This window comes from Tupaia chinensis, unplaced genomic scaffold (assembly GCF_000334495.1).
Source record: "Tupaia chinensis unplaced genomic scaffold, TupChi_1.0 Scaffold000294_3, whole genome shotgun sequence".
In the NCBI taxonomy this organism is placed as follows: Eukaryota; Metazoa; Chordata; class Mammalia; order Scandentia; family Tupaiidae; genus Tupaia; species Tupaia belangeri.
The window spans coordinates 326,679-338,957 of NW_006159781.1; the positions used below are offsets into that span (position 1 = coordinate 326,679).

Here is a 12,279-nt window from a genome sequence, read left to right on the forward strand (position 1 = left end):
CAGCCGCCACAGAGTCCTCAGCTGGCCCTGCAGGGACTCTGGAGCTGCTGGAGACCCTGGGCTGGTTTCCTCTCCCTCTTCGGGCCTCTGCGTCCCCCTTCAGAACATGAGTCTACAAGGCCTGGCACTCCTGGGGCTGCTCAGTTGGCACCAGCCTGGAGGTGAGCTCTGATGTGGACCAGATCGGGCTCTGTTCTACAGTCATGGGTGGCCAGTGCCAGGCTGAGCTGGGCTGGGCACAGGAGCCCAGGGAGGCCCAGGGGGCAGCTTCCCGATGGGAGGCGAGAGTGATGCAGCCCACAGATGGTGCCGCACACCAGGCTGGAGACCCCTGATGCTGGTGCTCCCTGAAGTGGGGCCTGCAGAGCTGGTGCTGAGGGTAAGGTCCAGTCAGGCCTGTGGCCCTCCGTCCTCACCAGCCCTGCGTGTCCACTCAGCCCCTTCCTGCCTGGGGTGAATCGTGGCAGGGTCCTGATGGTAGGGAGCCATCAAAGGGCTTGGAGCAGGGGTGACACAGCTGACTGGAAATCCCTCCCCACTATGTGGTGGGAATTGTGAGCCTTTGACAGGAGAAGGCAGCGGTGATGTGCCCGGCTGAGCTGACATGAACCAGGACCCAGACCGCGGCTGTGAGGCCCGTCCAGGGGCTGGGGGTATGTGCCAGGCCTGAGGTCACGTGGGTGTTGGGCTGTGGCCAACGTGGGCCCTGCACAAGGTTTCTATTCCTGGTCTTCGGCTCCAACACCAAATATGGCGTGGCCTGAGCCCGGCACTCCCCACTGTGGTCGTCGTGCCCTGGCAGGTCAGGGCCCACCCTACACCGCGAGGAGGTCATGTCGCTCCTCTCCTGTGGGGCCCCAGCAGCCTGTCTGTCCAGCTGTCTCCTGTCCCCACCAGTGTGGGCCATGTTGGGGTAAAACTACCCAGAATCAGCTGTCTCTGTGTCCTGGTGTCTCAGGCAGCTGGATCTCATGGTTGACGGTGCAGTTCGAGTCCTGGACCCAGTGACTAGAGAAACATGTCAGGCACGTGTACGTGTGTGCCCAAAATCCCAAAAGGAAGGAGAGCTGGAGAGAGGATTGTGGTGTGAGTGTTTGGGGGTACTTTCTCCCTTTCCTTCTGTCTCTCGAGTGCAAGTACCCTCTGGCAAAAATATGTATATATTTGTTTTATTTTATTCACTATCATTATTTTCTTTAATTTGACCAGAGAGAGAGAGAGAAAGGGAAAATGAGAAAGCAAGTCACCAGGCTCAGGACTCAAACTGCAGTCGGCCATGTGGGAGTCCAGCACACTGACCACCATGCCACCTGCCAGCCCCTCTGACAAAAATTTTTTTTTAAATAATGACAGATAAAATTAAATAAATAATTCTTAAAAAAAAAAAAATCAAGATCAAAATAGCCTCTCACCCTGCAGGAGAAAGACAGGACCAGAGGTCAACAGTTGACATAATGGTTAAGGTACTGGACTTCCACATGGTCAACCACAGTTCGAGTCCTGGACCCAGAGGCTTGAAACACACCAGGCATGTGTGTGCAAGTGTCCAAAACAATCCCAAGAGGAGAATAGAGGAGATGGCATTGCAGTGTGGCCATCTCCCTAAAGGGGTGATTTCTTGCTCTCTGTCTCTCTACAAGTACATGCTCCCTATAGCAAAAATCTCTTTAAAAAAAAATTAGGCTGGGAACAGCAGGTGGCGTGGTAGTAGTTAAGGCACTGGACACTCCCACATGGTCAACCATGGTTCGAGTCCCGGACCTGCTGGTTTGCTTTCTCCCTTTCGCTCTCTCTCTGTGTGTCTCTCTCTGGTCAAATTAAAATAAAAGAATGAATAAATAAAAATAAAAATAAAATATATTTTTTTGGAGAGGTTTTTGCTATAGGGTATATGAACTTGCCAGAAAGATAGAGTGAGATAGAGAGACAGAAAGCAAGAAATCATCCCCCCAGGGGGATGGCCACTCCACAATCTTCTCCTCCATTCTCCTCTCAGAATCTTGGGCATGCACGCACACACGCCCAGCATGCGTTTTAAGCCACCGGGTCCAGGACTCGAATTGCAGTTGACTACATGGGAGTTCAGCGACAGCCATTACACTAACTGCTGGTCCCAAAAATAAATAATTCTTAAAAAAAAAAAAAAAATTAGGCAAACAGATGACATAGTGATTATATTACCAGACTCCTACATGGCTGACCACAGTTTGAATCACAGACCGGGTGGCTTGAAACTCACACCCGGCTTGTGTGTGTGTATGCCCAAGATCTCAGGAGGAGAAGGGATTGTGGCGTTGCCATCCCCAGGGATGGAGGGGGGCGGGTGATTTCTTACTTTCCTTCTCACTGTCTGTCTCTGTCTCTCTCTCTCCCTGGCAAGCACACATGCCCTAAGGCAAATCCTCTTAAAAAAGAAAGACAGGGACCAAGTTTTATTTATTATTATTATTCTTTTAAATTTAAATTTGCCATAGGGCACATGTGCTCACCAGAGAGCGGTGGAGAAAAAGAGAGAGAGGAAGCCGCCAGGTCCGGGACCCTAACTGCGGTCGGCCATGTGGGAGTCCAGAGCCTCAACCACCATGCCATCTGCTGGCCTGGGACACGAAGTCCTGATCCACACTGCGGCTCTGCCCGTCCTGACCGGCTTGCCAACCTCTGACCCCGGCTTTCCTCACTCACATGGTCACTAACTGCCGCAGTTACTCGCTGACCCACTCGTCGCTCGGCTTGTTCGTTCGCTCGCTCGCTCTTCCCTGACTGCATTCAGAGAGCCGGCGCTGCCCTCGGTGCTGAGCCGAGCAGGACGCACCTAGCCTCATGCTTTAGAGGGCCAGGCGGGTCCTGGCTGGAAGATGAGTTAGTTAGTTAGTTAGTTAGTTAGTTAGTTAGTTAGTTAAGGGTTTGGTTTTGTTTTATTTTGTTTTTTGCCATAGGGGGCTTTTTTTGCTTGTTTTTGTTTTTGTTTGCCATAGAGGGGGTGTACTTGCTGGAGAGACAGAGAGAGAACGTGAAAAATCACCGCCCAGGGGAAGAGATGCGCTACAATCTCTTGTGCTCTATTTTCCTCTCGGGATTTTGGGCATGCCCATGCGTCCGGCGTGAGTTTCAAGCCACTAGGTCCAGGACGTGAATCCAGTGCCCTAGCCATTATGCCACACTGACCCAGCATGATGGTTTGTGAGGGAAGCTCTGAGAGGACACCATGTGAGCGTTGCTGGAAGCATGTTCTGAGCTGAGCAATTGGCGGGTGCCAAGGCCCTGCAGTGACAGGGAGTCTGAGAAAGCCAGGCCAGGCGAGGCTGGCGCTGAGGAGGTGGCAGGGGAAGCAGTGAGATGTAAGGCCGATGCATGGTGAGCAGTGGGACCTGGCGGACCCAGGCCTCTCGGTCTGGCCAGAGGAAAGATGTGGCCCAACTTGCTTAGTGTGTGTGTGAGTGTGTGTGTGTTCAATTTTTGCTAGAGGGCACGGGCTTGCCGAGAGAGTGAGAGAGAGAGAGATCACTGATGTGGGGACGGCCACACTGCAGTTCCTTCTCCGTTCTCCCTCGGGATTTTGGGCACACATAACACACATGCACTCTTGCCCAGCATTTTTTTTTAAATAATTATTTTATTTAACTTCACTTATTTATATTTAATGTCATCACAGAGGGACAGAGAGAGAGAGAAAGTGAGAAAGCAAGCCACCATGTCCAGGACTCGAACCATGGTTGGCCATATGGAAGTCCAGCACCCTTAACCACCATGCCACCTGCTGGCTCCACCCAGCATGATTTTTTTTTTTAATACCTCATGACTTTTTTGACAACCTTCTTTTTTAAAAAATTATTTTATTCAACTTTATTTATTTATTTATTTATTTATTTTAATTTGACTAGAGAGGGACAGAGCGAGAAATAGAGGGAGAGTGAGAAAGCAAGCCACCATGTCCAGGACTCGAACCATGGTTGGCCATATGGAAGTCCAGCACCCTTAACCACCATGCCACCTGCCGGCCCTCCCAGCATGATTTTTAAGCTGCTGGGTGACCACGTAGTCAGCCATGTGGGATCCAGCTGCCTTAACCACCACACCACTGACTGACCCCTCCCTGACTTGTATATTTTTTTTAAGATTTATTTTATTTAGTTTTATTTATTTATTTTAATTTGACTAGAAAGAGAGAAGCAAACTGCCAGGTCCAGGACTTGAACCACAGTCGACCATGTGGGAATCCAGTGCCGTTAACCACCATACCACCTTGCCGGCCCCTCTGACTTGTATTTTTCAAGTGCCCTCGGGCTGCCAAGTGAGTGAATCAGCGTGAGCTTCTTAGTGAGCCAAGGAGCAGGTGAGCCCGTGAGTGAGTGAATGGGTCCCCTGTGTGCCTACCGCCCGGGGCGAGCCAGGCACTGGGGAAATCATGCCAGGAGGCCCTGAGGCCCAGGGCTGCGGCTGCCTCCTCCCCCCCCTCATTGCCTTTGGCCTCCTGACACTCTGGCGGTCGCCTCCCTAGGAAGCCGTGGGGATGGGGGTTGTCGGGGGGGGGGGTTGTCATAGTCTGCTGTATTGCCCTTGTTGGTTTCCAGCTGGACACTGGCCCTCTCCAGGGCAGGGCCTGGCCCAGTGTTCCCTGAGGGACCACCCAGTGGCCCCCGTGGAGCAGTGTGGCTGGAAACGAGCACAGTCCTCCTCACTGTCTTCCCACCGTCTCTGGCAGACGGCTTTGCAGGCCTGGTGAGTGTGTGGAGGGGCCGTGTTCGCGTTGGTGGGGGTCGGCTGCCGAGCCGGGGTGTGTCTAGGAGGCCCAGGGGCTGTCAGAGTCCCTGTCTCTCCACAATGGGCCGCCCAGGCTGGTCAGTGGTGACGTTGCCGAGGTCCCCTGCCCTTGATCCCGGGTGGCCCCGGCCAACTGCTCAAGCCCGACTGCCCCTCAAAGTTCCCATCTGTCCTGGGAAGCAGTGGCCCCGCTCCCCACAGCAGCCGGGCTGTGCCCTGTGCCTCTGCACCTTGGCGCCCACGTTCTCTGCCCCTACGTGGAAATGGCGCAGCCACCACATGGGGTTGGCCGGGCAGCGGGTGGGCAGCGGGCGGGCAGCGGGCACGTGAATGGGGTACGGGGCACTCCACAGGCCGAGGAGGAGGCGGGATTGTGGCTGAGAGTAAGTGCGGGAGGTCGCCGCACTGGGCTCCCCCAGGGCACCAGGCGCACTGGCCATGCCCCCTCCAGGCAGGGTGGCCACGGCCGAGATAGGGACTGGGTCCAGGGCCTGAGTTCTACCTTCCCCTGCACTGTCTGGGACTCTGCGAGGTGCCGAACCTCTCTGAGCCTCCGTTTCCTCATCTGCAAGATGGGGTGATGGTGGTGACCCTCCGCCCCGTGGCTGAAGGAATGTAATGAGTTAATACGTGTGAAATGCCGAGACCACCTGGCACTACAGGGTCAACCGTCAGTATTTACTGAACGAATGATCGAATGAATGAATGAATAAACCAATGTAACCCTTTAGTGGGTTTGTGTTCCTGTCCTACACGTGGGGAGGTGGAGGCTCAGCTTAGCAGCTTGCCCCAGGTCTCCCAGCCGGCTGAGGCAGTGGGGCCCTGTGCCTCTCTGGCATCCACACAGCCCCACCCCTGGGGCAGGCCAAGCTGGTCTTGTACCCCGACACTGTGGGGAACCAAGAATGTCGCTGGTTCCTGGCCACGTGGCTTTGCGAGGAGAGAGGTCCCAAGGCAGTGGTACTAGCGGGCACCCTGGACCACAACTCAGCCCCGTCCCTGTTCACCTCAGGCCTGTGTCTTTGGGCACAGCCCAGGGCCGGGCAGCCAAGGGGCCAGGAGAAGCCATTGTGCCAGGGGCAAAGGGCGTTGGGTGCCAGGCAGCCCCTGCGCCTAGAACCAGGCATCTCGCTCAGTGCTGAGCTGGCCATGTGGCCAGCTGGTGCCCATTCTGCTGGACCCCGGTGCTCGTGGTGAAGGTGCTCGAGGCCGTGAGGTCTGTGCCCGACAGCCCCAGGTCTGGGTCACGGAGTCGAGGAGTGCGTGAGCCGGGCCTCAGCTCACAGGCTGCACCCCGCAGGCTGGGTGGGGCAGACCTTGTGGGCAGAGGTGCCACGGGTGCCACGTGGCAGAGCCTCACTTCTGAGGGTCCCTGCACACACTGCATCCGGGATGTCACTCATAGGTGTGTGACAAACACAGGGACCCTGCCCATCCCTCAGTCTATGGCCCACCACACCCGCGAGCGGGGATTCAAGCCCTGGCCCCATGGGCTTTGGAAGCTGGCGTGGGCTCTGGCTGGGGTTCATAGTGGCCTGAGGGTACCAGGGGCCTGCCTGAATGGCGGTGCTCATCTCTTGCAGACCAGCCAGTCCTTGCTGGAGGCCCCTGGTGTGAGCCGGAGAGACCATGTCCAAGACCCCCAGCTGCCTGCTGCGGCTGCTGCGGGGGGCCCTGAGGCAGCGGGTCTGCACCGTGTATATCATCGGCTTCAAGTTCACATGCCTCATCTCCGTCATGATCTACTGGCATGTCGTGGGGGAGCCCAAGGACCAAGAGCAGCTCTATACCCTGCCCGTGGACATCTCCTGCCCCCGCTGGGCACCCCCAACCTCACCCTCTAGCACCCTCCCTCCGGGCAACATCTTTTTCCTGGAGACCTCCGACAGGATCAGCCCCAACTTCCTGTTCACGTGCTCGGTGGAGTCGGCCGCCAGGGCCCACCCCGAGTCCCGGGTGGTGGTCCTGATGAAAGGGCTGCCCGGCAGCAACGCCTCCCTGCCCCGGCACCTGGGCCTCTCCCTTCTGGGCTGCTTCCCCAACGTCCAGCTGCTCCGGCTGGACCTGGAGGAGCTGTTCAGAGACACACCCCTGGCCGCCTGGTACGCGTCGGGGCGCAGGCGCTGGGAGCCCTACCTGCTGCCCGTGCTGTCTGACGCCTCCAGGCTGGCGCTCTTGTGGAAGTTCGGGGGCATCTACCTGGACACGGACTTCATCGTCCTCAAGAGCCTGCGGAACCTGAGCAACGCGCTGGGCACCCAGTCCCGCTACGTCCTCAACGGCGCCTTCCTGGCCTTCCAGCGCAGGCACGAGTTCCTGGCGCTGTGCATGCGCGACTTCGTGGCCCACTACAACAGCTGGGTCTGGGGCCACCAGGGCCCGCAGCTGCTCACGCGGGTCTTCAAGAAGTGGTGCTCCATCCGCAGCTTGGACGAGAGCCAGGCCTGCCGTGGCGTCACCACCCTGCCCAGCCAGGCTTTCTACCCCGTCCCCTGGCAGAACTGGAAGAAGTACTTCGAGGACATCAGCCCCGAGGAGTTGCCCCGGCTGCTCGGCGCCACCTACGCCGTCCACGTGTGGAACAAGAAGAGCCAGGGCACACGCCTCCAGGCCACATCCAGGGCACTGCTGGCCCAGCTCCAGGCCCGCTACTGCCCCACCACGCATGAGGCCATGAGGATGGGCCTGTGAGGGTCGCCAGGCTGCCGCCCCACCTGCAACCTTCCCGGGGAGGTCTGGGAGGGGCCTGAGCCGCTGCACAGGAAGGCGGGCTGTGGAGGGGGTGCTGTGGGAGCACGGGCTCCAGCCCTCCCAGCTGCAGCCCTCCCAGCCAGCGTGAGGCTGGTGGGTGCCCCCGGCCACCCCTTCTCAGGGCAGAGGCTGACAGGGGTGCAGATTCGGCCGAGTGAGCCCAGGGGCATGTGGGCCTTCATACAGCAGACCAGGGGATCGAACCTCAAAGCACCTTCTGGGGCAGCCTGGGGACTGTGGGAGCACGGGCTCCAGCCCTCCCAGCTGCAGCCCTCCCAGCCAGCGTGAGGCTGGTGGGTGCCCCCGGCCACCCCTTCTCAGGGCAGAGGCTGACAGGGGTGCAGATTCGGCCGAGTGAGCCCAGGGGCATGTGGGCCTTCATACAGCAGACCAGGGGATCGAACCTCAAAGCACCTTCTGGGGCAGCCTGGGGAAGCCAGGTCATGAGGGGAGCTCAGAGCAGCCTAGCCCGCACAAGGGGATTGAAAGATGAGAAGGGCTCTCAGAGGAGGAGAGGCAGCAGGGAGTCAAGAAAGCCAGGTGGAAACCCGGTCCCAGGTCCCAGGCCCTGGCAGCACCAGTCTGGGGGCCCTATGTGGGGAGGCCCTGCCTTCCAACCCATCCTAACAGCTATGTCTGGAGGGGCCGTGTCCCAGCTGCTGCGGGCATGGGGAGAAGCACTTTGAAGAAAGTGTCCCACCCCCGAGATAAACGCAAGATAATAATAAAATCTAGTAAAAATGACTGGTTGATCTCTAGTGCTCTGTTGTGGCCGAAGAGCATTCACGCACACTCTCCAGGCGGATCCTGGGAGGGACGAGTGTCCTGCGGCAGCCCTACCACGCCCGAGGAAATTGTGCGGGCCCTCCCAGGAGGGCTCCCAGCCGCTCCCAGACACCTCGCTTCCGGTTCTGCCTGCAGTGAGGAGGTGAGCTCCCGGTGCAGGGCTGTTCAGGAGCAGGTGTGGACTACCTCAACGGTCTCTCCAACGCCGCTTTACCTCAGTTGAAGATGTCAAGGCTGGCCCGGGGCCACCCATTAAGTGCTGATAGGAAGCTGGATCCCACTGCAGTTTGAATTCCGGCCCGGCAGCTTGAACCGCAGGCTCAGTGTGTGCGTGCCCAGCGTCAGGACGGGATGGAAGATGGAGGAGGGATTGCAGCATGACGGTGCCCCGTTTTGGGGTGCTCGCTCTCTCTGACAAGTGCATATGCCCGATGACAATAAAAGGAACATTTTTAAATGTTTGCAGAATGAGCAGACTTTACTTCAATAATACAGATAATATATGCAACTGTATGTGCTTAAGCAAGTGAGATGACCTCTTGGGATCAAATGTGATTTGATTAGTCATTTTACTTTCATAGAGTGAAGGCCTAATATGTGTGTCAGCAGATGGAGATGGAACTCCCTCACCCTAAATTCTTCCATGGCTCCCCATTGCCTATAACAAAACCTAACTCCTGAGTCCAGGGTTCAAGGCCATTGGCGATCTACCCCGCCCTGCCTTCCACCCTTGCACCAGCGTGGCGATGCTCTGTGCCAGGCCACTTGTGAGCCCTTCCCCGCTGTCTTCGCCAACAAATGCCTATTCCTTCCTATAGTGTTTACCCCCTCCAGGAAGCCTTTCCTGACAGCCTCTCCCAGGCTTTGTCCACGAATCTTGGCCTGTCCCCCCAGAGACCCGGAAGGGAAAAGCCGTGTTGAAGCCCTCAGGGTCAGTTCTGGGGTTGGGCACCCACACAGCCATTTGGGGGCCTTGCAGGACCACGAGAGCACAGAGGTGCCAGCGTGGGAACCCCTCTCTAGAGGAGTGGCAGTAAGAGATCCTAGGGACCTCCTAATCCAGGGCGCCTGCCAGGCCAGGCCCAGGTGGCTGTTGCTAGCCCTGCAGGATGGCTGGCTGGCCCCGTGCAGGCCGCCTGGGGGCCATGTTCCGGAAACGGAATCCAGGAGGAGCTTTGGCCCAGCCCTTCCTCACGTCGTGCCAGGAGGGCTCTCAGAGACTGGGCAGCAGCAGGGGAAAGGCAGAGGCCCTTGTTCGCGTTTTTCTCATTCATTTTTTTTTCTTCTTTTTTAAAAGGTTTTTGCCATAGGATGTGTGCTCTTGACAGAGGCATAGAGGCAGGAAGAGGGAAAGTGAGAAATTAGCCCCCAGTGGGATGGCCACACGTAATCCCTTCTCCATTCTCTTTTTGGGATTTTGGGCACACACGCACATATGCCCAGCATGATTTTCAAGCTACCAGGTCTGGGACTTGAACCACAGTCAGCCTTGTGGGAGTCCAACACCTTAACTATCCTGCCACCTGCTGGCCTCCATACTATTATTAGTTTTTATAGGCTGGTGGGAGGGGAAGAGTCGATTTGTAATTTTATTTTCTTTCTTATTTATACGTCATCTCTTTTGCCAGAGAAACTCCCCATGGGGATTGCCATGCCGCAATCATTTTCTCCCATTTCTCTGTCCCATCAGGATTTGGGCATGCCCACCCATGCACCCAGTGTGTTTTTTAAGCCACCAGCGCTGGGATTTGAACTCCTCATGCTCAGCACTTAACCCTCTGTGCTATGGGACAGGCCATTCCTGGTCCATGTGGGCGCTCTGCCTTCCAGCCTGCATGGAGGGCCCCTAAGCACCGAGTCACCTTACCCTAGCCCAGCCTCCTGTGCAACTGTGGTAGACGGGTCAGACTACCTGGCCAGGGACAGGAGTGGCATCCGGGAGAGGGAAGGGGCCAAGAGGCAGGCACAGGCAGGTTGAGGCACCAGAACAGCTACTGCAGCCCGGGTGCTAGGAGGTGCTCTGCCCACCTCTGCCCGTCACGGTTCTGTGTTTGCGCACCTTGCCTGGGAGAAACCATCCACACGCTAGGTCAGGGCAGGGAGCTCAAGGATCCCCTTATCCCTCCTGGCCCTCAAGCGCGGCCAGAGCAGGGCCTAGTTCCTGATTTACAAAGAGGAGACGCATGATGCCAACTCCTCACCGGCTGTGAGGGTCAAATGAGCCAGCCTGGTGCCTGACACAGAGTGAGTTAGATAGTTGTCCCTCAGCGTCCCCAGGGCATTGGTTCCAGGACCCCCGTGGGTACCAAAATCCTTGGATGCACAAGTCCCTATGTAAAATGGCATCATTTTTGCATAAGACCTATACAAATCCTCCTGTATACTTAAACCATATCTAGAGTATTTATGATATGGAAAACTGAGAATGCTATGTAAATAGACTGTATTTTTAATTTGCATCATTAATTTTTGTGTTTTTTAAAGAATTATTTATTTGGGAGCCAGCAGTTGGCATAATGGCTATGTCACTGGACTCCCATGTAGTCGACTGCAGTTCGAGTCCCAGACCCGGTGGCTTAAACTCACACTGGGCGTGTGTACATGTGTGCCCAAGATCCCGAGAGGAGAATGGAGGAGAAGGGATTGCGGCATGGCCATCCCCTCTGGGGGGTGATTTCTCCCTTTCTGTCTCTCTCTCTCTTTCTGGCAAGCACACGCACCCTATAGCAAAAACCTCTCCCCCCAAAAAAATTATTTATTTATTTATTTATTTTTATTTGATGAGAGAGAGAGAAAGGAAACATAAGAATGCAAGCCACCACGTCTGGAACTCCAACTGTGGCCGGCCATGTGGAAATCCAACGCCTTAACCACCACGCCACCTGCAGGCCCCAGTATTTGTTGGTATTTTTTGTTTGTTTGTTTGTTTGTTTGTTTGAATGCTTGGGACCCACAGAACCTGTGGGTACAGAGGGCTGACTGGATGTGGCGAAGGACCATGTTGCCACACCCCAGCCTTCACCTGGGCAAATGGAGCCCAGTACGCAGATGCTGGAATGTGAACCCAGGCATTCGCTGCCCTGTGCTCGGGGCAGAGGCCAGCTGGGACCTGAGGAGTCCAGTGCCAGCCCGGGTGGGAGTACAACTCACCACCTCCCTGTTTCAACGCCCACAGGCCAGAGCTGAGTCCTCCTCCCTGGGCCCTCAGGGCGGCCTGAAGAGTGTGGCCTGCCTCCTCCGCCTGGTCCTGCCTCCTCCGCCTGGGCCTGCCTCCAGAGAGAACCTGCACTTTGTTCTGCCCCACCCCAAATCCTCCTGATGCCCTGGCTGCCTCTGGAACTCTTGCTGGGCACTGAGTTCTGGGAAAGAGACAGGGCAGGGCGGCTCTGTGGGAGCCTGCCCTGGGGACCAGTAATATGATCCTCATATCCTCCCAGATTCTCGCCTCTGCTGTTGTTTCTGGCTTGTCTCTGGCAGCTGTGTTTACAGATGTTTTGTCCAGGAGAGGAAGGACATGAGGGTTCATCCCTTTTGGGGAGCACTGAGTGGCTGGCAGGGGCCCAGGGCGAGAGGGCTGTCGGTTGTTGAGTGAGCCTTCCAGGCTGCCCAAGCAGCGGCAAGCAGCGGGTTGTTTTGCCAGCAGCTCTAGGGTCGGGGGAATAACTCTCCCTTGCTAGTGTATCGATATTCAACTTCTTGTTTAAGTATTAAATTGGGGGGGCTGGCAGGTGGCATGGTGGTTAAGGGCACTGGACTCCCACATGGCTGACGGCAATTTGAGTCCTGGACCTGGAGGCTTGCTTTCTTGCTTTCCCTTCTCTCTTTCTCTCACTCTCATTCTGTCCCTCTCTTGTCAAATTAAAATAAATAAACAAATAAAGTTAAAATAAATAAATTGGGACCAGCAGTTGGCATAATGGCTATGTCGCTGGACTCCCATGTAGTCGACTGCGGTTCGAGTCCCAGACCCAGTGGCTTAAA

At 56.3% G+C, this 12,279-nt stretch overlaps 1 protein-coding gene across 2 annotated transcripts in view; it reads left to right on the forward strand.

The window, feature by feature from the left end:
* The window catches only part of A4GALT (alpha 1,4-galactosyltransferase (P1PK blood group)), a 34,255-nt gene extending 26,516 nt beyond the window's left edge, over nt 1–7,739 (forward strand). Inside the window, exons 1-2 of one of the 2 annotated variants that reach the window (XM_006150690.3) lie at nt 4,575–4,719; nt 6,345–7,739. In XM_006150690.3, the coding sequence (XP_006150752.1) occupies nt 6,391–7,452 (1,062 nt within the window). In that variant the 5' untranslated portion in view covers nt 4,575–4,719; nt 6,345–6,390 and the 3' untranslated portion in view covers nt 7,453–7,739. Of the gene's footprint in view, nt 1–4,574; nt 4,720–6,344 lie in introns of those variants that run through there. The other variant, XM_027772726.1, reaches the window with a different exon arrangement.
* Nucleotides 7,740–12,279: the final 4,540 nt, after the last annotated feature.